The sequence below is a fragment of the Cebus imitator genome, unplaced genomic scaffold (assembly GCF_001604975.1).
Source record: "Cebus imitator isolate Cc_AM_T3 unplaced genomic scaffold, Cebus_imitator-1.0 Scaffold180, whole genome shotgun sequence".
NCBI classification, from domain to species: Eukaryota; Metazoa; Chordata; class Mammalia; order Primates; family Cebidae; genus Cebus; species Cebus imitator.
Genome location: NW_016107495.1, coordinates 148,372 through 173,336, shown reverse-complemented (window position 1 = coordinate 173,336; position 24,965 = coordinate 148,372). Strand labels below are relative to the sequence as shown.

Genomic DNA, 24,965 nt, shown 5'->3' with positions numbered 1-24,965 from the left:
AAAAAAAAAGAAAGCATAATTAAATTGTAAAAAGCAATCCCTAATAATCAAAAGTAAAATGAAACAAAAATACCTATATGTGTATTAAATTGGTGCCATAACCTCACAGAAACTATTCCAAGTGACTTTAAAAAAAATTTTTATTATTATTATTTTTGAGACAGACTCTTACTCTATTGCTCAGGCTGGAGTGCAGTGGGACAATCTTGGCTCACTATAACCTCTGCCTCCCGGGTTCAAGCAGTTCCCCTCCTCAGCCTCCTGAGTAGCTGGGATTAGAGGCATATGCCACCACGCCTGGCTAATTTTGTATTTTTAGCAGCGATGGGGTTTTGCCATGTTGGCCAGGCTGGTTTCAAACTCCTGACCTCAAGTGATGTGCCCACCTCGGCCTCCCAAGGTGCTAGGATTACAGGTATGAGCCACCGTGCCTGGCCCCAAGTGATTTTAAAATATAGCAATCTGTCTGTATACCCCTGGAGGGACACACTTTAAGAACAAAAAGAACCATAGAAAAGTGTAAGCTGTCTTTAGTAATTATTTGTTGGTGGTAGGGCTGATATTTTCAACCGAGATGGCTCTGTGGTGCTGTGGGGAATGCACGTGATTCATTATTTGAAGTCATTCAGCATTAAGACTTTCAAGTTGGAAGAAAGGGGATACACTTTCACACTGTTAAGTAAAAATCCTGGCATACTGTTGATGAGGAGGATTTAGGATGAACTCGTGATTTATTTTATTACTAAAAAAAAATCCTATACTCTCGGCTCTGTCCATTGAAAAGTCCTAAAAACAATGGCCAACCCAAATCAATAAGCACCCAGCACCCACAGCATGTTTTCAAAATACCATTCCCTGTGTAGGCATGGTGGCTTCACACCTGCAGTCCCAGCACTCTGGGAAGGAATCGTTTGAGCCCAGGTGTTTGAGATCAGCCTGGGCAACATGGCAAATCCCTGTCTCTAAAGAAAATGCAAAAACTAGCTGGGCACGGTGGCATGAATCTTTGGTCCTAGCTACTTGGGAGGCAGAGGTGGGAGGATCGCTGAAGACTGGGAGGTGGAGGTTGCAGTGAGCTAAGATCCCACTGCTGTACTCCAGGCTGGGTGACACAGTGAGACCATCTCAAAAAAAATTCCCTGTTGAAAAGGACCAGGGGTCCCTTGGAGAAATGGCTGATTCCAGACTTGAGGCAGGAAAAGAATAATGTATACCGGGAACACCTGGTCATCCTGGAAAGCCAGGATGCTGTTAAAAACTACTAGGGCTGAGTCAAAAGGACCCAGAAGCCAATATGAAGACTTCCACTGGCCGAAGATGGAACAATTTCAGCCTCAATAAGGATAATTACTTTAGTAAACTAAAATACATCAAATTTGTATAAATTCATGCATTCATTATATTTTTTAAAAGCTCATTGGTACCTTTGGAAGATGCTAGAGACCCAATCCATTGTTTTGAAAACTGGTAAACAGAAAAAATAAGCATCTATCCTGCTTTTCTTATACAGACTATCTCAGGGTAGCAAGTTGCTAATGAAGGAAAGATTTTCTTTTAAGAAGTATTCTAAATATTAAATAAAGACACAAGAATAGAATTTAAAATATCACCATTCTCCAATCCCTAATAAAGTTAATGGATCTTAGACAATGAATGGCAATGGTTGCTAATATCACAAAAAGAGAGACAACTTAACGTTAGTTTATCCCAGTGGCGGTACTACACAATAGTGTACTTAGCAAAAATAAATTGGACCTGCATCTGATCAAGTTTCTAGACCTAACTACCAGTTTATAATACAGGGGAGGAAAAAAAGCTATAAATTAGAGGAGACTTAAAAGATACATCAATAATCATACTCTACTACCTCCTAACTATGGGAGCTCTTCCCCCTCCTCCTTAGACTGTCTCTAACATGACTGGGTTGACCCGATGTTCTCAGAGGGCCCCTGCAGCTCTAAGTCTCTATGACAATGTTCTAGTCACCTGTGCGCAGAAGCATTTCTTCTACTATCTGCGTGGCAGACTTCTGGGGCTGCCGAGAAATAGGCCCAACATTCTTCAGGAACCAGAAATCAGGTGCTGTCCAGGGGAGCCCCAGATGATGGGTGTGGATGATCCTGTCTACATCAAAGGCTCTGGCTATGAGGTCCTTCGCCTCCTCCTCATTCATCAGCCAAATCTCCCGAAATTTTTCATCATCAATAAGAGCAAAATGGCTGTGAAGGACAGTCACAGGGCATAGCCAGCTGACCCCAGGGCCTGGCCAGGGTCCCCCCAGTTGGCAGCAGGGCAAGAACATGTAAAAGAGCTGTGCTAATTCCCAGGCTTGGCCCCATCCTCGGGCAGCTGATTCCCACTTACGATAAACTGGAAGCCATCCCAACATATCTCAAGAAAAGGCAGGTGACATGCAAGTAAAGGGCCAGGGGAACACAGCGCAAAGGGTTAACTGGTGCCTGGTCCAGCTCCAAAATAGCCGATGATATAAAGTCCAGTGAAATCATAGCCTGTACAAACTCCACCCCTGCCACCTCGACACCAGCACAAGTGCCATAGGACCAAGTCCTTCAGATACCTCATGGCTTTCTGTAGCTCCTTGAATTGCATCACGAGACGTTTGTATTCCAAGGTTAAAGACTGGTTCTCCTCCTGGAACTGCTTTATTTGCTTGGCATATTTTGATCTCAGATTGTTAAGTGTATCGTGCAGGCTGGTTGAAGGAAAAAAAAAAAAGTCTGTGGCTGGGCACAGTGGCTCATGCCTGTAATCCCAGCACTTTGGGAGATCGAGTCAGGTGGAATGAGAGGTCGGGAGTTCGAGACCAGCCTAGCCAACATGGTGAATCCCCGTCTCTACTAAAAATACAAAAATTAGCCTGGCATGGTGGTGCACGCCTGTCCCAGCTGCTTGGGAGGCTGATGCAGGAGAATCGCTTGAACCCAGGAGGCAGAGGTTGCAGTGAACCAAGATTGCACCTCTGCACTCCTGCCTGGCAACAGAGTGAGACTCCATTTCAAAAAAAGAGAGGCCTCCCAAAGCCTTTGGCCAGCTTGCTCTCCCACTCTTCTGCTGTGTGAGGACACAGCGTTCCTCCCCTCTGAAAGATGCAGCCCTCACTAGAAACTGAACCTGCCAGCCTTGATCTTGGCCTTCCCAGGCTCCCAGATCTATGAGGAATAAACTTTTATCTTTGTAAACTGTCCGGGCTCAGGCAGTCTGTTACAGCAGCACAAATGGATATGTCAAATTACGAAATGGTGGGTGGTAGTGATGAGGAAAGAAAAATGGCAATGCAAGCAAGAGACAAAAAGGTAGTGCTCAGAAACTGCAGGGGCCGCGGAAGGGTTTTTCAGGCTGAGGGAAAGCTGTCTGAGTCTGAACTAAGAGGGAAGATCCCACTCATCTCAGCCACGTGCATCAAACCCAAGCTCTGCCTCAAGCGCCTCCTCCTGCCTCCTGCCCTCCTCGTTTTCTTCACCTGCTGTGTGACCTTCTGATTCCTACCTCTTTGCCTTCAGACCAGCCAATCCAGCTACCAGCACTGCCCCCTGGAGTCTCCTCTTAACTGCCTTCTGCCAATTCCTGTCCCCACCCCCTTCCAATATTTCACTTCTTTGGGAAGGTTTCCCAGGTGCCTCCTTGCTGGATTGATGTGTGCCTTTCCTGGATGTTCCCCTATCTGGTATGGTGCATATATAGGGGGATTTTTTTTTCATAAATGTTGTCCCCCGACTATTCTTGTTTCTCAAATAATCAGGCTTAAGATGACATACGATTTACTCGGTATCATTTTCTGTGATAAGTCACTATCAAAAGGTCAACTGGTATTCCTCTATACATTCAACATGTGCCCAAAATGTATTATTATCAGCCTACAAGTGGAAGAATTCATAAATAATAATAGGCTATTTGGGGTTTGGAGAAAAACCCTCAATCTTGTCTCCTTCTACAAACAAGAAGTCTTCCACTTTGGTCCTCAGAGCCTAGCGCAATGGTCTGGAACTTAGAATGCAATTCTTAAAGGAAGAAAGGCGGGAAGGATGGAAGTAAGGAGACAAGGAGGAAGGGAAGGATATGTGAGATGTTTCAAGGAATAGGGACCTTTCAGTGAGCCACGGTGTCTGCACAAAAGCAAACTGGCACATTGTCATGAGTACTTAGGTTGGTATTCTTTGTAAGAGAAGGCCAGAAGTAATCTATATGTCCATCATTAGAGACTGGTCAAATAAATCATAGTGCATCTATGCAGTGAGTAGTAAGCAGCTTAAGAAACCGTGAAAGTAGCTGGGTGCGGTGGCTCACGCCTGTAATCCCAGCACTTTGGAAGGCCGAGGCGGGTGGATCACCTGAGGTCAGGAGTTCAAGACTAGCCCAACCAACATGGTGAAACCCTGTCTCTATTAAAAAAAAAAAACAAAAACAAAAACAAAAAACACAAAAGTTCTCTATGAACTGGGAAGGGAAGGTCTTCAAGATATACAGCAGTATGTACGGACCACCATCATTGTGTAAAAGCAGATGAGGGATGAAAGTATTTGTGTGTGCTTGTATATGCCTAATGAAATTCTGGAAGAAACAAACAAATAATGGTTACAGAGGTGGGAAAGAGGAACAAGATGAAAGGGGATGGAAGGCCTTTTGCTATGAACTCTTTTCTTGGGGAGAAACCACTTGAATGTATTAACTTTTCCCAAAAAAACTATTTTATTAAGTGTTGTTTATAGTTTTACTGGTTTCTACCCCTTCAATAGAGAAAAACACATACCCATCCCTATTCTCAGCACAGAAGGGCCCAGAAGAAAGACGCTCTGCATGCTAGCATACCGATTGATCTTCCTCTTCTGCTGGGATTTAATCACCATGCTTTCTTCATCTCTCTTCTTCAGCACCTGCAGGTTGTACTCTAATTTCTCTTGGTTTAGCAGATAAACTGCTTTCCTCTGCTGAAGCTGCTGCTCAAGAATCTAAAGTTAAAAAGATTATGTGTGTGTGTGTGTGTGTGTGTGTGTGTGTGTGTGTGTTAAAGTTAAAAAGATTATGTGTGTGTATACACACACACACACACACTAACTCTATACCTGCATCCTTAGTATTACATACACTAGTGCATTTAAAATGTCTTTTGGGGAACATGCTTTGTATAGGTAAATATTTCCATAGACATACTTATATAATCCTGTCTGTGTATGTTTATTTACCTAGCTATGTATATCCATATTCAGATGTATTATTCATCTTTGTACCTATATTCATAAATAATAAAGATGTACAAGGTAAAAGTATTGGTAGAAATTTATACTGAAAGTAATATAAAAAGAAACTTCCCTACATTTATAAACTTATCTGCCCTGTGATATCTAGAATTGTACACAAATAAAGGTATGCTCTGAAATACTATATATATATATATAATATATATATATACACACACATATACACATGTATATACACACACACACACACACACACACACACACTAATTGGCCCTGGCTTGTGGGCCTCTGATAAACTGTTCAAGTCATGTTAGAGGAACCCTAGGGATAAGCGCCTCAGCATTGTTAGAAAATCTATCATGAGACTCAAGTTAAAGGCCAAGATAAAATACAAGCCAACAAACTGTAAGCTAAAATCTGTGTACCTAAGTCTAAGAAAGGTCACAGAGATTTCAAGTCCAACTAACTCTGGAAACTTTCACCAGACCCTTTAGAGATATGAGCAGCCCCTCTAAAAACAACGTAGAAATAAATATAGCCACAAAAACTTGAAATTTCTCCACTTTGACCTTCCAGAGTGGAAGTGTTACTGTTTAGCAACCCAGGTTCATTTAAAAGGAGGACAGGCACAGGCATGCTTACTTTTTGGACTTCCATTAGCTGTATTTATTCATAGCAAATATTTACCATGTGCCTAATCTGTGTCAGATACTTTTTGAGGCGCCATTGGGAAAACACTGGTGAGAAAGGCATAGTCCTGACCGGTCTAGAACAGAGACGGATAAACAAGCACTAGTGATAAGAAGCAAGAGAGAGGGAAGCCCAGTTACGGGACCAATGAGACGAGCACTGTCCTTGGTCTTGAGTGACCAGGGAAGGCATCCCTGGAAAGACAGCCTGTCTAGCTGAGACCCAGACAACGTGCTGGAGTTATGCAGGTGACGCCTGAAGGGAGAGGGCTCTAGAGATAGGAAATAGCATATAAGAGGTGAGAGAGAGGGAGGTGTTTTGGGAAAACCACAAGAAGTTCAGGATGTGAGACACAAGGCAAGAAATGGTCAGAAATGAGGCGGACCCCATTTCCGAGCAGCAGAGCCTTCCCCAAGGCTAGGAATGTAAAGAATTATCCTGACGGCAATGGAGGCCCACTAAAAATGTTAAACAGGGAAGGAAAATGGTTGGTCCAGTCACTGCAGAAAGATCACCAGGACAGGTTGTGAAAAAAAAGATCAGAGAGAGGCAAGGCTGGAGGTTGGCATGCTCCTACCTCTCCTGAGTGAAATGCAGGAATGGGAAGGCAATTCAGTGGAATCAGAAACTCGATAAAGCCACCATGTGCGTACGCTCTCCAGCCTCCTTCCTGTCTCCCTCTGCTAGGCTACACATTCTTGCCTAGGAATCGACAGATGACGTGATTCCAAGTGGCTATCACAGCCTGCTCTGGGTCATACTCAGGAGGACTCCTGGCAAGGAAGCGACACTTCACTGGGTCAGGAAACACGTCATTTCCATGTGTGCTGTGAAATCCAGTGATCCCCACGTTGTAACAGGGGGAATTAGTCAATGATATTCTACATCACCATGGCAGAGATTTTTCAATCTCCATTACGAGATGAATATTTGAATGTCTCCTGCAGAACAGAAGCATGTAGTATCTTTTAGCAGACGGTAAATGAAGAATCCTATTGGTCCCTGAGATCTAACTAACCCTACCTCTCAATTTCTCTACTTGCTTTTTATTTACTTTTTCTAGTTAGACACTTTTCTTTGTAAAAACTGTTCCTGAGTGCAAAAGCAGTATTTGCTCATTATAGAAAATGTGGAAAGTACAGCAAATGAAAAAGATGACACAGAAAAAAGAGGCTGCACGATGACCGATAACTGCACCCCCAAAGGCGACGTTGGTTAATATCAGCAGCTTCCCTCTAGTGTCCTTTACATAGCTGGAATCAGACCATGTCTACAATTTCATATCCTACTTTTCTCCTTCAATATTGTAACAACAATTCTCCATGTTAGTAAAGTTTTATTAACATCATTTTAATGGTAGAGAATACTTTTTTTTTGTTTTAGATAGAGTCTTGCTCTGTGGCCCAGGCTGGAGTGAAGTGGCATCATCTCAGCTCACTTAAACCTCCACTTCCCAGGTTCAAGTGATTCTCCTGCCTCAGCCTCTCAAGTAGCTGGGATTACAGGCGCCCACCACCAAGCCTGGCTAATTTTCATATTTTTAGTAGAGACGGAGTTTCACCATGTTGGCCAGGTTGGTCTGAAACTCCCAACCTCAGGTGATCCACCTGCCTCAACCTCCTAAAGTGCTGGGATTATGGGCTAGAATACTTTTATATAGTATGACATTTTATCATATATGAAATATTTAATATGTTTATCATGTAATAATTTACTATTTCCCAACAGTCGTGTGTGTGTGTGTGTGTGTATATATATATGTGTGTGTGTGTGTGTGTATATATATATATATATATATATATAATTATATAGTTATATATAGTTTTAATAAGTTTCTCTATTATAAAATAATAATGGGACAAATTATATATAAAACTGTTGGGGTAATTTATATCCTTATGGTAGATTCTGAGAGGTGAAATGACTAAGTCAGAGGTTCTCAATAAATTGCTTTCCAAAGAGCAATCTACGATTTATACTCCCACTGGCCATGGGTGCAAGTGCCCACCTCCACCACATCCTGCCAGCACTGAGCATTGCGCAGGGCAGACCCTGGAGCACCAGGAGCAGGCCTGGCCCTTGGGCGGGAACTTGGAGCAGGACAGGGAGCTGCCAGATGCTACAGCTACAAATACAAAGGACTTTTTCTGGGCCTGTTTAAAGTTAATTTTGAAATGTTGGACTCAAACAATATCCCAAAGGGCTTATGGATGACGCCAATAGCACAGCCTCATTTCAACTGCAATTATCTGGGTGGTCCCAGGCTGAGTTACTCTGGGCCCTGTCCCCTTCTAGGGATAACCCTGAGTGTTTCCCGGAAAAGGGACTCTCAGCAGCTCTTCTTGCAAAGTTGCAATAATTTATGCCTCCATTCCTCAAATGAAACCAGATCTGCCACTTCAAAAGTCACCAGCCTTGGTCATAGTGAGGGAGTTAGGAATCAGAACACAAACCAAACACACATGGACTGGACAAAAGGGAGGCCATTGGTCTATGAGGGAGCTTGGTACAAAAGTCCAATAAAAAAGCTCTAGCTGGATGCGATGGCTCACGCTTGTAATCCCAGCACTTGGGGAGGCCAAGGCAGGTGGATCACAAGGTTAGGAATTCAAGACCAGCCTGGCCAACATGGTGAAAGCCCACCTCTATTAAAGATACAAAAAATCAGCCAGGCATAGTGTCATGTGCCTGTAATCCCAGCTACTCCAGAGGCTAAGGCAGGAGAATCACTTGAACTCGGGAGGCGGAGGTTACAGTGAGCCAAGACCATGCCATTGCACTCCAGCCTGGGCAACAGGGCAAGACTCCGTCTCAAAAAGAAAGAAAGAAAGAAAAGTTCCACATGGGATGTAACTATCTGAGAATAAACAAGCACTCACAGAGAAGGAGGGTCTTCAGAGCTGCTCTCCATTTGGGATGACAATGAATGGCTGTTCAGTCTTCACAGGAACTGAGGCCTGGGGGCCCTGAGACCCACAGTGCATGAATGTCTGCTCCGACGATTTCCAGGGAGCCCTCCTTTTCCTCATTGCCTTGCAATAATCCCCTATCCCTAAGAGCATTTTCCAGACTTATTTGGCCAAAGGATTGTTTTTATATTTACAATACAACAAGAGTATGTGAACTATAAATGCAAGCTCTAGCACGTGCACTCTCATGTGGATTTCACTCTTAAAGGCAGATTATTACATTATATATATGTAATGTAATTATATACATATACTGTAATTTATATATATATAATAGTATATACATATATATGGATGGCTGGGCATGGTGGCTTATGCTTGTAATCCCAGCGCTTTGAGAGGCCAAGACAGGAGGAATCCTTGAGGACAGGAGTTCGAGACCAACCTGGGCAACAAAGTGAGAAAGTGAGAACCCATCTTTACAAAAGAATTTTTAATTAGCCAGGCATGGTGGCATGTGCCTGCAGTCCCAGGTATTCCGGAGACTGAGGTGGGAGGATTGCTTGAGCCTGGAAGGTCGAGGCTGCAATGAGCCAAGATCATGCCACTGCACTCCAGTCTGAGAAGCAGAGGAAGACCCTGTCTCCAAAAAAAGAGCAGGGGGGATTGGGCAAAGAACATGAACAACACTTTTCAAAAGAAAGCATACATGTAGCCAACAAGCATATGACAAAATGCTCAACATCACTAATCATTAGAGAAATGCAAATCAAAACCACAATGAGATACCATCTCACACCAGTTAGAATGGCTATTAAAAAAAAAAAAAAAAAAAAAAAAAAAAACACACACACACACACAAAACAGGAGATGCTGGTGAGGTTGCAGAGAAAAAGGAACACTTGCACACTGATGGTGGGAATGTAAAGTTGTTCAGGTATTGTGGAAAGCAGTGTGGCAATTCCTCAAAGAACTTAAAACAGAGCTACCATTTGACAAAGCAATCCCATTATTGGGTATATACCCAAAGGAATAGAAATCATTCTGCCACAAAGACACATACATGCATCTATTCACTGCAGCCTATTCACAACAGCAAAGACATGGAATCAACCTAGATGCCCATCAATGACAGGCTGGATTTTTAAAATGTGGTACATACACACCATGGAATATTATGCAGCCACAAAAAAGAACAAGATCATATGGTTTGAACAAGATCATAAGGGTTTAGAAAAAAAAAAGAACAAGAATATATCCTTTGCAGCAACATAGTTGGAGCTGGAGACTATTATCTTAAGCAAACTAATAAAGGAACAGAAAACCAAATACCCAAATACCACATGTTCTCACATACGAGTGGACTGATGAGAACACATGGACACAAAGAGGGAACGGCAGACACTGGGCCTATTTGAGGGTGGAGGTTGGGAGCAGGGAGAGGATAAAAAAACTACCTATCAGGTACTATGCTTATTACTGGGGTAATAAAATAATCTGTACAGCAAACCCGTGACGTGCAGTTTTCCCATATAGCAAACCTGCACATGTACCCTGAACCTAAAATAAAAGCTAAAAAAACTGTAATTGATTTTGTTAAATGTCTGCGCTTATTATTCAATTATCCAAAGATATTTTACAAAGTTATAGTTTATGTTCCCAAGACCAATGGCAAAACACAATGTTTGTGTCATCTATAAAGATTACAATCTAACCTGCCACAGAACTCCTTCTATGGTAAAGGTAGCACAGGTGTTGATAACACCTTCCTCTTTCTCCTGGGGCAGTGCAAGCTTCTCCACAGCTGCTTGTGGACATCATCTCTTGCCCATGGGCTCAGGAAAAGAGGCTGCCACCAACGTGCCAGCAGAATGGAAATTTAAAACAGCCTTTCCCTTTGGCCTTCTGGCCTTCTCTGCTGACTCCAGAGACCCCATTGGGCCGATTCACCCCAATCTAGACCCTAAGCTGGACCTGCAGTATCCCATGTTGGAATCCTAAGACTGGCAATGTCATCTCAGGCCACACTCTTGCTCCCTGTTTCTGTTCCATCTCTTGTTCTTCGACACTATTTGTGTAGCTTGTTTTCTTACTCAATAGATTACGCTTTCCTGGAGGGCAGGGGCTGAACTCTGTTTATCTCTGTGCTTTGCAGAATGTAAATTAGTATAGTGCAAATAAATAACACCTTTAACTTTGGGGGATTAATATTCTGGTATTAAAATTTAGCCCCTAAATTTGAGCCGAACATCTTACAATCCTAAATGAGCATGTAAGGTGTACAGATAAAAACATTTGTATCTTCCTGCATCAAGAATTAAATGTTTTCTAGCAGTTTTCTTTTAGGGTGGTGGGCAGGGGGAGGGAGTTTCCCCTAAGCATGCAATATTTACAGGCTTCTCTTTGCTCTGTTTTTAATAATATGAACTTTACTGGCAGTAAGCACTTGACATTAAGACTTTTTTTTTTACATCTTGTACTTTACCCATTATCCAAATCTATGTGTACTGGATCCTTCCTATTTTTGCGGTTTGCAAGAATTTTAGTTCCATATTTTAGAATTGATAGAGTGCTATGCATTAGTTGGAAAGAGCAAATTTAATGTTGAGCTGCGTGTCGTATCTTCTTAACAAAAATCAATGCCATTTGGCTTGAAGGTCTAGTGAAAGTGCACTTAAGAGCCACTATAATCCCAGCACTTTGGGGAGGGCAAGGTAGGCGGATCACAAGGTCAGGAGTTAGAGACCAGATTAGCCAATATAGTGAAATCTTGTCTCTAGTAAAAATACACACACACACACACAAAAATTAGCTGGGCATGGTGGCAAGATAGTCACTTGAACACAGGAGGCGGAGGTTGCAGTGAGTCGAGATTGCTCCACTGCATTTCAGCCTGGACGACAAAGGTACAAAAAAAAAAAAAAAAAAAAAAGTGTCACTATAATAAAGTTCAACCCACTAAAACATTCCACATGTTGCCATATGGGTAGTCCCTGATTGGATGATTTTTCCCCAGTTACAGTGTGAAAGTGGTACAGGTAGCCTCAGTTTCCACCTGACACAGGAAAGAACTAAGATGCAAAAGCACTGTGCCCCTTCCTGCCTGAAATGTCTCCATCTGCCTGCCTCCCACATCCGCACATGCCACCATCAGTCAACCTGGGCAGGGACAGCCAGTGGTACCAGGCTCCCTGCCTCCCTGCCCGCCACTTCTCTGATCTTACCCTACCTCCTACACCCACCCCCAGTATCTCCCCATGTCCTAGTATTTTTTGCCTCATTCAAGTATTTAAACATTGGATTAAGAACATGAAATTCCATGTATCTCACTGAGGCCAACAATATGTAGTTTTGTCACATAAATTATCACAGAACCAAGATAAATTCAGAAACCTTAACAATAGCCATTTTCAGTAAAATCGTATCACAGTACAGCCCACAGAAATAGTGCTGCTGTTGGCCGGGCACAGTGGCTCATGTCTGTAATCCCAACACTTTGGGAAGCCGAGACGGGTGGATCACCTGAGGTCAGCAGTTCAAGACCAGCCTGGCCAACAAGGTGAAATCCTGCCTCTTCTAAAAATACAAAAATTAGCTGGGCATGGTGGCGGGCATCTATAATCCCAGCTACTCAGGAGGCTGAGGCAGGAGAATTGCTTGAACCTGCGAGGCAGAGGTTGCAGTGAGCCGAGATCACGCCACTGTACTCCAGCTGGATGACAAGAGCAAAACTCTGTCTCAAAAAATAAATAAATAAATAAATAATAAAATAAATAGCGCTACTGTCTTACAGACTTGTACTGTTCTTTCAGTAACTCTCATTTCTGTGACATTCATATGAGAAGGACCTGGGAAGATTCTCAAGACTGGTAAATATATTTGTAACCTAATGGGGTTTTTAATTTAATTACATGATATCAAGTAACAGGAAAAGAACTGAAATTCTACCAGAAGCTACATGGAAAAGTGTTCATCTATGACCTTTTTCTACATAGAGACTGAAAGGAATAGACCACACTTGAATATTAAGATGCAAGTACGTTACATCTAAATGTAATTAGAGAGACTTTTTAAAACTGGTGTTGAAACAGAATCGTAGACTTGGAAAAAACTTTAGAAACCAGAAAGAACCTCCTACTGCTGCAGGAACCCTTCTTCCACACCGAAGACAGACAGTCATTCACACAGTCTGAGATAAGCAGTCTTTGCTTTGTAGGACGCCCTTCTGAATATTAGACAGTCCTAACTCTTAGATGCTTCTTTCTGATAGTCAGAATTTGCCTCACTGAAATTTCCAACCATCAGTCAGGGGGCTGTTTGAAATAAGGGGAAGGATATAGGCTTCTGAGCCAGACAGAACTGGGCTTGAATCCAGGGTTTATCATGTGCTAGATATATTGCTTTGTCTCTAAGCTTCAGATTCCTGAGGTATAAAGTGCTGTTGGTGATGAGGATTAGAGATGCCATTCGTGAAGTACCTGGAATATGGGAGACACTCACGTGATGGCTGGCGTTTTTAGCAGTAGCTGTCCTGGCTTTGGCTCTCAGACACAGCCAACTTGTCCTAGGCACATTTTCCCTCTACCAGGAGAAAAAGGCTTCCAGACCACTGTAGTATCTTGGCAGTTTTTCTTTCTCTTCCTTCCTTCCTTTCTCTTTCTCCTTCCTTCCTTTCTTTTTCTTTCTTCCTTTGTTCTCTCTCTCTCTCTCATTCTTTCTGACAAGGTCTTGCTCTGTTGCCCAGGCTGGAGTGATCACAGCTCACTACAGCCTTAAACTCCTGGGCTTAAGTGTGCCTCCAACCTTAGCCTCGTGAGTAGCTGGGACTACAGGTGTGTGCTACCAGGTTCAGCTAGTTTTTTTGTTGTTGGTTGTTTGTTTGTTTTTGCTGAGGCAGAGTTTCACTATTTTCCCAGGCTGGTCTCGAACTCCAGAACTCAAGCAATCCTCATACCTTGGCCTCCCAAAGTGCTGGGATTACAGGTGTAAGCTACCATGCTCAGCCCACCTCCACTGGTTTCTTAAAGAAAGCATCCCTCTGCGTATATCCTGTACATGAGCTCCTTCAGATATGAACATTTAAAAGAAGGCAGATGGTTAATAAATGTGTGCTGAAGGGACTCCCTCTAGAATATCACAGGTAGCCGCTAAATATGAAACGTTCACAGGTGTTTTGCCACCCAGGCACCCTAGTGAGGACCAGCTGCTGCACCTGTACATCCTGCTCCAGCTTGATCTTGATCATGTTGTATTCTTCACAATCCCAGATCCTCTGCTTGTTCAGCTGCTTCTCATAGTCCTCCACTTTCTTCATGCGGTTGCTAAGATACTCCAGCTAAAGGCACAGGAAGACAAGGGAAAAGTTAGGGACCATCCTTGCCCCACCTCAGTCCTTCAGATGGCCTGACAAGCATAACACAGAGGAGAGTTTGGGAGCTTCATGACTCCGGGGGAGGGAGGCAGTGGAGTTTGGTGGCTTTCAGAAGTCTGAAGCCCCAAGGCTTTTAGGACTTGGCTTGTATTGCCTAATGGGGTCATTACTGCAGAAACTCTAACAGGAATATTCCATTATGAAATTAAACTCCTTTCCTTGAAGTCTAAATATTTAAAAAAAAAAAAAAAAAAAAAAGAAATTACACACAGACCCTGAAACCTGGACATTAATTGCTCAGCTGGGAAGCTCTAGGCTTTGTATTTCTAAAAAGTCTATTGGATCTTGGTCAAGTCACTTCTTTGTTGTTTACAACTCTGAAATAAAGTGATAATCCCACACTCTTTAAAAATGTGTCTTAAAACACCTTGGGCCATGAATATTCACAGCTGGGTTAGGTACCCAGGAAACAACGGAGAGGTGACAGGACTATGGAAAACACAGCAAGCTGCCTCGGTGGTACTCACCACCACCAAAGAAACAACCCCGTCCGCAAGGCCACACTGATTGGCAAGCGCAGTAATGAACGCAGTAGTATTCAACCGCAGCAATTCTACTCAAGGTACAGAACGGCTAGCGAATTCAGTCACAGTAGAAATCACCCCAGACCCCCCGGATCACCCTTGACAGCTTTCACTCTTTACCTCTTTGGCATTATGAGCCTGAAGGGCCCTCTCCCATTTCTTCCTATTACTGGCGAGTAGCTCTTGGCGTTCCACCTCAAATGCTTTCTACGACCAAGAAGGAAAAAGACTCTTGCATCTGTTTTGATTGGGCAGGTCCCACCAGTGTCAAAGAACTTTTAGATAACTGTATAAGTGCCATACCACCGACCATATAGAAAAAGTCAAACCCAAATGCAGACTTGCCAAGTTTCATGAGACCACATGGCTGTGGAAGGAGTTGCATGGAAATCAGCTGCTACGAAGTCTATACTCCAAATGCAGAGAGGAAATGTGCCAACAGTCCCGTGGCTTAGTCAGTATCAGAGGCCAGGAGCTGGAGGGAGGCCAGTGGCCCTGTTGGCAGTCACAGGGCAAGCCCTGGTGTATAATTCAACTGGGACTAGCATTGGTGTGTTGCCTTGGTTGGGGTTCCCATGAAGCAAAGGCAGCATGAAGCTCAGAAGGGGCAGGCGTGGGAATGCAAAAGCAAGTCTCCAACCACCCTAAGAGAGAGAGAGGTCTCCACCCTCTTGGCTCTCTTCCATCTTGGAAAGGACTAAATTTCAATCTCAATCATGAATGTTTCATTCAAATTCAAAATACTGATTCCTGAATCCTATGCGGCACTCCCCTTCACCACTGTCTGCCCCAGTTGCCATAAAGAAACAAATAAATAAATGCCTTACATATGCTTTATGCTTAGGGAGAGCTAATCCCCTTTTACTCCCCAACTCCTTGTTTATTTTCTTTCAAAACACTTATTACCACCTGTGAAATAATATATTTAGTGACTTGTTCATTGTCTAGCCATCTCCTACTGGAATACAGGATCCACTGGGAACTTGCTTTTGTTCATAGCTGCATCCCCAGCCCCCTGGAACACTGCCCAGCATATAATAGACACCTGATATGTACTTGTCAAATGAATGAATGAGTAAATAAATTAATAAAACCCAAGAGCAGAAACAGAAATCAGAGGACAGAGAAGTCATCTGGGGCCCTCCTTAGATCATTAGGACAGACCTAGACCTCCTCCCAGGGGCCCCCCAAGTGCAGAAAGCAGGTCTTTTCACACCCCATTACCTCAATGTGATAGAGCTCCTCACGAAAGGTTTTCATTACATTCTTCACCTGTTCTTCCATCCGCTCCAGAAGCAGGCAGATGTCATCTGACTGTTTCTTCAAATCCTTCACATACTGGTCATCCTTTGTTTTTAACTCCTAGAAAAAAAGCGTGTAAAAGGCTGGGCACAAACTGCGTCAGGAGCAAGAGGTGCCAAGCACTCTCTCTAGACCTCTCTCATCAGAATCTGTCAATGCTAGGACATGAAACTGCACAAAGAGGGCTGGCCACAGTGGCTCACACCTATAATCTCAGCCCTTTGGACGGCTGAGGCAGGCGCTTCAGCTCAGGAGGCCAGCCCAGGCAGTATGTGGAAACTGTGTCTCCAGAAAAAAGTACAAAAATTAGCCAGACATGGTGGGGCATGTCTGTGGTCCCCGCTACTTGGGAGGCTGAGGTGGGAGGATCACTTGAGCCCAGAAGGTTGAGGCTACAGTGAGCCACAATTGCACCACTGCACTCTAGCCTGGGAGATGGAGCAAGACCCTGTCCCAATAATAATAATAATGAACTGTGTAAAGAGAAAGTGGCTTCAGAAGAGTCTGAGAAGGCCTGGGATAAAGCACAGAAGACGGAGTGGAATGGGCTCTGCTCAGGGCAAAGCTCTTAACAAGCACCCAGGACCAAGCCCCTCAATGTTATCACCTGCTGCAAATTCCCTACAAGCTCCCAGAAAGCCTAGAGCCTCCCAGCCGAGTAATTAATGTGCAGGTTCCAACACAGGAACATATCTACTGCAGACTAAATTGCACTCCTTAACTAAGGACATAAACTCTGGAACAGCGTTTGCTGTAAAAATACTACAGTCATGTGCCACATAACATTTCACGCAATGATAGACCATATATATGATAGTGGTCCCATAGGATTATAATACAGTATTTTTCCTGTGCCTTTTCTGTTTAGATACAAAAATACTTAGCATGGAGTTACAACTGCTTACAGTATTCAGTATAGTAACATGCTGGACAGGTTTGTAGCCTAGGAGCAATAGGCTATATCATATAGCCTAGGTGTGTAGTAGGTTATACCATCTAGGTTCATTTAAGCACGTTACGATGTTTGCACAACAATGAAATCACATAACGATGCATTTCTCAGAATATATCTCCATCAAGTGACACATGACTGTATTTCTATTAGATAGCCAATAACTCTACAATTATTGCAAAGCTTTTTCTTCTAGTTAAAAGTTTATAACTTGAAAAGACATCAAAATCGGAAAAGAGTTAAAATTATCTTTGTTCACAGATGACATGATCTTATATGTAGAAAAACTAGAGATTTCACACACACACACACACGCACACACACACACACACACACACACACACACACAAAACCTGTTAGAACTGAAACAAATTCAGCAAAGTTGCAGGACACAAAATCAAAATTCAAAAATCACACAAGGCAGAGCGTAGTGGCTCACTCTTGTAATCCTGTAATCCCAGCACTTTGGGAGGCCAAGGTGGGCGGATCACTTGAGGTCAGAAGTTCGAGACCAGCCTGGCCAACATGGAGAAACCCCATCTCTACTAAAAGTACAAAATTAGCCGGGCATGGTGGTGCATGCCTATAATCCCACCTACTTGGGAGGCTGAGGAAGGAGAATCAATTAAACCTGGGGGGCAGAGGTTGTGGTGAGCTGAGATCGTGGCATTACACTCCAGCCTGGGCAACAAGAATGAAGCCCGTCTCAAAAGAAAAAAAATTCACTATTCTCAATGGCCAAGATTTGGAATCAACCTAAGTGTCCATCAACAGATGAATGGAGAAAGCAAATGTGGTTCATATGCACAATGGAGGACTATTCAGCCATAAAAGAGAATGAGATCCTGTCATTTGCAACAACATGGATGGAACTGAAAGGCATTGTGTTAAATGAAAAAGCCAGGTATAAAAATTCAAACTTTGCATGTTCTCACTCATTTGTGCGAGCTAAAGATTAAAACAATTAAACTCGAGGAGATCGAAAGTAGAATGATAGTTACCAGAGGCTAAGAAAGGGCAGTGGGGAGTTGGGGAGGAATGGAGATGGCTAATAGGTAAAAAAAATACAGTTAGAATGAATAAGATCTAGTATTTGACAGCACAACAGGGTGACTAAGGTCAGCTAGATTCACTGTACATTTTAAAATAACTAAAAGAGTAGAATTGGATGTTTGTAACACAAAGAAATGATACATGTGTGAAGGGATGGATACCCATTTACCCTCATGTGATTATCACACATTGTACGGCTGTATCAAAATATCTTACGTATCCTATAAAATTTTTTAATTTTAAATGTAAAAAGAAAAAGGTCAGGTCAGGCGCAGTGGCTCACACTTGTAATCCCAACAGTTTGGAAGGCAAAGGTGAGTGGGTCATTTGAGGTCAGGAGTTTGAGACCAGCCTGGGCAATGTGGTAAAACCCCATCTCTACTAAAAACACAAAAATCAGCTGGGTATGGTCATACACACTGTAATCCTAGCGACTCAGGAGGCTGAGGCAGGAGGATCACTTGAGCCCAGGAGGTGGAGGTTGTAGTGAGCCAAGATTGGGCCACTGCACTTCAGCCTGGGTGACAGAGTGAGACTCTGTCTCAAAAAAATAAAATAAATTGGCTGGGCGCGGTGGCTCACACCTACAATCCCAGCACTTTGGGAGGCCAAGGTGGGCGGATCACAAGGTGAGGAGATGGAGACCATCCTGGCCAACAAGGTGAAACCCCGTCTCTACTAAAAAAAAAAAAAAAAATACAAAAATTAGCTGGGCTCAGTGGCAGGCACCTGTAATCCCAGCTACTTGGGAGGCTGAGGCAGGAGAATCGCTTGAATCTGGGAGTAGGAGGTTGCAGTGAGCTGAGATCGCGCCACTGCACTCCAGCCTGGTAACACAGAAAGACTCCATCTCATAAATAAATAAATAAATAAATAAATAAATAAAAATTTTTTAAAATGTTAAATCAGTTGCATTTTTACATAGAAATAATGACCAATCCAAAATGGAAATTTGGAAAGTAAGCCATTTACTATAGCACCAAAAAGAATGAAATACTTAGGAGTAAACTTAACCAAGTAGGCAAAAGACTTCTACAACAAAAACTATAAAACACTACTAAAAGGAATCAAAGAAGATACAAACAAACAGAAGATATCCTGTGCTTATGAATTGGATGACTCAATATTGTTGAAATGTCCATACTGTACAAAGTGATCTACAGATTCAATGCAATCCTTATCAAAACCCCAACATCATTTTTTGTGGAAATAGAAAAACCATCCTAAAATTCGTAAAATTCAGCATCTCAAGGGACTCCAAATAGCCAAAATAATCTTGAAAAAGAAGAAAGTTGGAGGCCCCACATTCCCTGACTTCAAAACATACTATAGGGCAGGTGTGGTGGCTCATGCTTGTAATCCCAGCACTTTGGGAGGCCAAGGTGGGCAGATCACCCAAGGTCAGGAGTTCGAGACCAGCCTGACCAACATGGTGAAACCCCATCTCTACTAAAAATGCAAAAATTAGCTGGGCGTGGTGGCACATGCCTGAAGTCTCAGCTATTCTGGAGACTGAAGCAGGAGAATTGCTTGAACCTGGGAGATGGAGGTTGCAGTGAGCCGAGACACTGCACTCCAGCCTGGGCGACAGAGCAAAACCCCATCTTAAAAAACAAAACAAAACAAAAAAACTACAAAGCAACAGTAATTAAGAGGGTGTGGAACTGACATAAAGTAGATATACAGACCAAGGGAACTAGAGAGCTCAGAAATAAACCCCTGCATATATGACCAAATGGCTTTTGACAAGGGTCAAAATGATAAATAAATGATATACAACCCCTTGCATCCATGGTCAAATGACTTTTGACAAGACTGTACAGCAGAGAAAGTATAGTCCGTTCAACAAATGGTATTGAGAAAACTGGATGTTCACAGGCAAAAGAATGAAGTTGGGCCCTTACCTTATACCATATACAAAAATAACTCAAAATTGATTAAAGACCTAAAACTATTAAACTCCTAAAAGAAAATAATAGGGGACAAGCTTCTGCACATTGGATTTGGCAATAATTTCTTAGACATGACACCAATAGCCCAGGCAACAAAAATCAAAAATAGACAAATGGGTCTGTACTAAACTCAAAACTTTTTGCACATCAAAAAAATCAAGAGTAAGAAGGCAACGTTCGGAATAGGAAATCATAATTGAAAATCATATATCTGATAAGGGGTTAATATCTAAAATATATAAGGAACTTCTATAACTCAAAAACAACTCAATTTAAAAATAAGCAAAGAATTTAAACAGACATTTCTCTAAAGATAATATATAAATGGCCATTAAACACTGAAAAACATGTGCAACAGCTCTAATCATTAGGGAAATGCAAATCAAAACCACAGCGAGATATCACTTCGCACCATCAACATAGAAATTATTAAAAAACCAGGATGTAAGTGGTGGTGAGAATACAGAGAAGTTAGAACCCTTGTGTGTTGGTGGGAATGTAAAATGGTACAGTCATTATAAAAAACAGCATGGAGGTTCCTAAGAAAATTAAAAATAGAATTTCCATATGACCCAGCAATCCTACTTTTAAGTGTACTTCCAAATAATTCAAAGAAGGATCTCAAAGAGGTACGTGTAGTCAAGCATACCCCTGCCCATAGCACCATTATACTCACAATAGCCAAAAGGTGAAATCCAACACAAATGTCCATTCACAGAAGAATGCACGAACAAAATGTGGTATAGACATGCAATGAAATACTACGCACTCTTAAAAAGGAAGGCAATCCTGTCACATGCTACAATGAAGTCCATCTACACTAAGCAAAATGTGCTAGTCACAAAAGGACAAATGCTGCATGTTCACTCACATGAAGTATCTAAAGTAGTCAAAATCATAGAAATGGAAAGTAGAAAGGTGATTACCAAGCGCTGGGGGGTGAGCGGGGGATGGGGAAGAGGGAATCAGTGTCTAATGGGTACAGTGTTTCCATGTTGCAAGATGAAAAAGTTCTTAGGGATCTGTGGCATCTGAATGCTGTATACTTAATGTGACTAAACTATATATTTTTTTGGTTTTTGATTTTTGAGACAGAGTCTCACTCGCTCTATCGCCCAGGCTAAAGTGCAGTGGTTCGATCTCGGCTCACTGCAAGCTTTGCCTCCCATGTTCAGGTGATTCTCCTGCCTCAGCTTCCCAAGTAGATGAGATTACAGCCGTGTGCCACCACACCCGGCTAATTTTTATATTTTTAGTAGAGATGGGGTTTCTCCATGTTGACCAGGCTGGTCTCAAACTCCTGACCTCAAATAATCCATCTGCCTTGACCTTCCGAAGTGCTGGAATTACAGGCGTGAACCACCATACCTAGCCCATGAACTATATACCTTAAAACGATTGTGATGGCAAATTTAATGATATGTGTTTCTTACCACAATTTAAAAAAAAAAAAAAAGAAAAAAGTTTATAACATGAGTTATACAGCATCCTAAATAATGAAGTAAAAGGTTTCTATATTTTTCCATTCAGGAAAAGCAAACCAGTAACCCAGCTAAATTCCAGGTAGACCCCCGTCATCGCTGAGCTTGAGGGCCCGGGCCGCTTGCCTGCTGTAACTCGCTGATGAGCTTGTTCTTATCTTCTAACAGCCCAGCACAGTGCAGCTGCTGAGTATTGAGCATTTCCCACAGCTCCTGGGGAATTCTCTTCTGCTTGCCCTCTTCCCACTTTGAGGTGATTTCATCGAATTTGTCCTGGCTGGTCTTAACTTCATTTTCCAGCTTCTCAATCCTGCAAATACAAACATGCCAGTCATGCCAGACCAGCTTGAGATGCTGCCTTCCAACAGAGCAGGTATGTTCTCTAGAATCACTATAATATATGGCCTAGGTACTGGGCACTACCCAAACACACCCACCCAAAATCAAACTCAATGCTGAGAAATCGTTTAGTTTCATGCTTGACTACAAGTAACTTAGGCCAACTAAGGAAAATGACGCATAGCAAAAACAGATCAACATTAAGGCTACACACACACACACACACACACACACACACACACCCCAAGAGTCAACTGGTCACCTGCTTCTGAGTAAGATGATAACACACAACAGTTAAACACTGGGTCTCTGGAGTCACACAGCTTATGTTCAAGTCCTGACTTTGCTACTAAGTGACGGTCAACCCTTTAGACGAGTTGCATAACCTGTTGAAGGCTCACTTTTCTCATCTGTAAAAGGACGTGGATGAAAGTATTTACCTTCACGTGGCTGGCTGTTGTCAGGATGAAATAAGATGATATGCACAGCACAGGTGCTCAGTGTGGGAGTCACTTAACACTGGTACTTAAATTATCAATTTTTTATTAGTAACATGACCTCATGTGTCTGGCTACTCCTCCCCCATGTTACCAATAAATGACTACTGGAATGTACAAATAGGGAAACCCCACCATGGGTAATGGAAAATAGGGAGAACCTTGCACACAGAGGATGGGGTGAGGCAGCGGGAAGGCAGGAGAGCTGAGCTGGGGCCCCTCTGAGAACAGTAGCTAGGATATCTGACAGAGACTCTCTGCTCCTCGTAACAGACGAATCCTTTGAGGGCACCTCCAAACAAACCCCCTGGGGAACCCAAGTCACAACTTAAACATCCTGCAATCCCCTCTCCCTGTCCCATCCCCCACCCACCCCACCTTCCAAGCTAGGACACTTTTTAAATTTAATTGACTTTTTAATTTAAAGAAATGAGAAACAGCTGTCAGGTCATCTTTCCACAGTACACTGGCCGCGTAACCCTGCCACCTGAGACCTTCAGCATTGCTCAGTGGCTAGAGGATGAGGCCTAACTCCTTGTCATGACCTTCTCCACCTTTCACAAGCTGACCCTGCTGCGAATCTGCCAACTCAGTTCCTGGTACAGCTCATAGGGGCAGTGAGAAGTTTTGAGAATAAAAATCACCAACCTACACTGGAAGAGCTGGTAAAGTTGCTAACGAGGGAGCTACTTATGCTGAACAACTAAAAACATTGTTAAAATCGTCCCCTATACATATATAAGATGAGCCAAAATGGTCAAGTGGTTGCTTTTTTTCTTTCTTTTTTATTTTCTTAAGACAGGGTTTCACTCCCATTACCCAGGCTGGAGTCCAGTGGCACACTCTTGGCTCGCTACAGCCTCCACCTCCTGGGCTCAAGTGATCCTCCTGCCTCCTGAAGTACTTACTGGGACTACAGGTGTGTGTGTGCCACCACACCCAACTAATTTTTTGTATTTTTAGTAGAGACAGGGTTCACTATGTTGGCCAAGCTGGTCTTGAACTCCTGACCTCAAGTGATTCACCCACCTTGGCCTCCCAAAGTGCTGGGATTACAGGCATGAGCCACCCCACGCCAAGTGGTTGCTTTTCTAATTGTTTAAGAAATCAATTGAAGAATAATCCAAAGTTTAAATGAGGAGCTGCTATCAGTGTACCTCTGTGTGCAAACCAAAGAAGTTTAATTCTTCTAAGCAACTTATCCCTCCCTGCTGGACAGCCTGAGACCTGGGGCATGGGTGTGCAGGGCAGCCTGCCTCCAGAGGACAGGAGCTGAGGGCTTGACACTGGTTCCTGTTATCCCTCTGACCCTCCATCCTTCTAGGCATGGTGCCCTTAGTATTCTTTAATAACACTGCCATCTTTACACATAGCACTGAGATGCTTATGGGTCTGGTCATTCTCACCAATTTACACCCAGGACTGCCCAGTTGACCTTCTTAGCCTCATCTGTTTCCTTCTGCCACCACCCACACATCCTTCACTATCATGCCATTCCCAAGCACGTCATGTGATCCCACACCTCTGCTCTCAAGTGTTCCCTCTGCCTAAAATGCCTACTCTTCAACTCCTCAAACTCCTATTCATCCCTCACAGCCCAGCTCAATGTCACCTTGTCTGGGAAGTTTTCTCTAATCTCTGCAGATAGAATGAAAGGCCTCCTTGTGTGTGTTACTACAACCCTTTACACATTATCTATTTTAGCACAAATTATGGGAGTTTCCATGTGTCTCTTGACTAGACTGTGAATATCACACACAGAGGCCATGCCTCACTCCTTTTGTATATACACAGCTTGGCACATATCAGCAACGTAGTACTTGAGGAAGGAAGGAAAGAAAAGAGAGAAGAGGAGGGAGGGAAAACTTATAAGGGCAGGAAGGGAATTGCCTAAGGTGGACAAAGTCACCTTCCAATGATTCCGGAGAATTGCGGGACCCATGAAGCAGATTACCTTCATGTCCACCAGGCGCAGAGAAGCACAGTCCTTACCTCTGACGCTTTATGTCATCTTCTTCGACTCTCCTGTGGGTCTCTCTGATATCTATTGCCACCTGGATATTTGTCACCAACTCGGTGCCACAGAGCAGAAGTTTAGCCAATTTCTGAAAAGAGAGAAGAATTTACAAAGTTAGAACACTTTGGAAATAATGTATAAAGTCAGAAACATTTTTGCACAACTGTCTACAGCTCTTCTTCCATTCAAGCAGGAAGCAGCAGCTACCTTAAGACTTTTAAGAGTGGCCTCAATGTAGCAACCCTTTTCTATCCGGATATTTGTGATGTGATTTTACAGCTCATAATTTAAAAGCACTCTGCAGTTCTTGGCCAGGCACGGTGGCTCATGCCTATAATCCCAGCACTTTGGGAGGCCAAGGCCGGTGGATTATTTGAGATCAGGAGTTCAAAACCAGGTTGGCCAACATGGAGAAAGCCCATCTCTACTAAAAATTCAAAAATTAGCCAGGTGTGATGGTGCGTGCCTATAATGGGAGGCCTGGGGTTCAATCACTTGAACCCAGGAGGTGGAGGTTTCAATAAGCCAAGATCATGCCACTGCACTCCAGCTGGGGACACAGCAAGACTCTGTCTCAAAAAAAAAAAAAAAAAAAAAAAAAA

The 24,965-nt window shown here is 42.9% G+C and overlaps 1 protein-coding gene across 2 annotated transcripts in view; it reads right to left on the bottom strand.

Moving 5' to 3' along the window:
- Positions 1-24,965, bottom strand: part of DRC1 (dynein regulatory complex subunit 1) — a 59,400-nt gene that overhangs the window by 9,635 nt on the left and 24,800 nt on the right. For both annotated transcript variants that reach the window (XM_017545536.1, XM_017545537.1), the window contains exons 3-10: positions 24,339-24,451; positions 21,637-21,820; positions 15,995-16,132; positions 14,891-14,977; positions 14,028-14,150; positions 4,828-4,967; positions 2,579-2,713; positions 1,987-2,219 (exon numbers count right to left, since the gene is read on the bottom strand). In XM_017545536.1, coding sequence (XP_017401025.1) covers positions 1,987-2,219; positions 2,579-2,713; positions 4,828-4,967; positions 14,028-14,150; positions 14,891-14,977; positions 15,995-16,132; positions 21,637-21,820; positions 24,339-24,451 — 1,153 coding nt within the window. The remainder of the gene's footprint in view (positions 1-1,986; positions 2,220-2,578; positions 2,714-4,827; positions 4,968-14,027; positions 14,151-14,890; positions 14,978-15,994; positions 16,133-21,636; positions 21,821-24,338; positions 24,452-24,965) is intronic.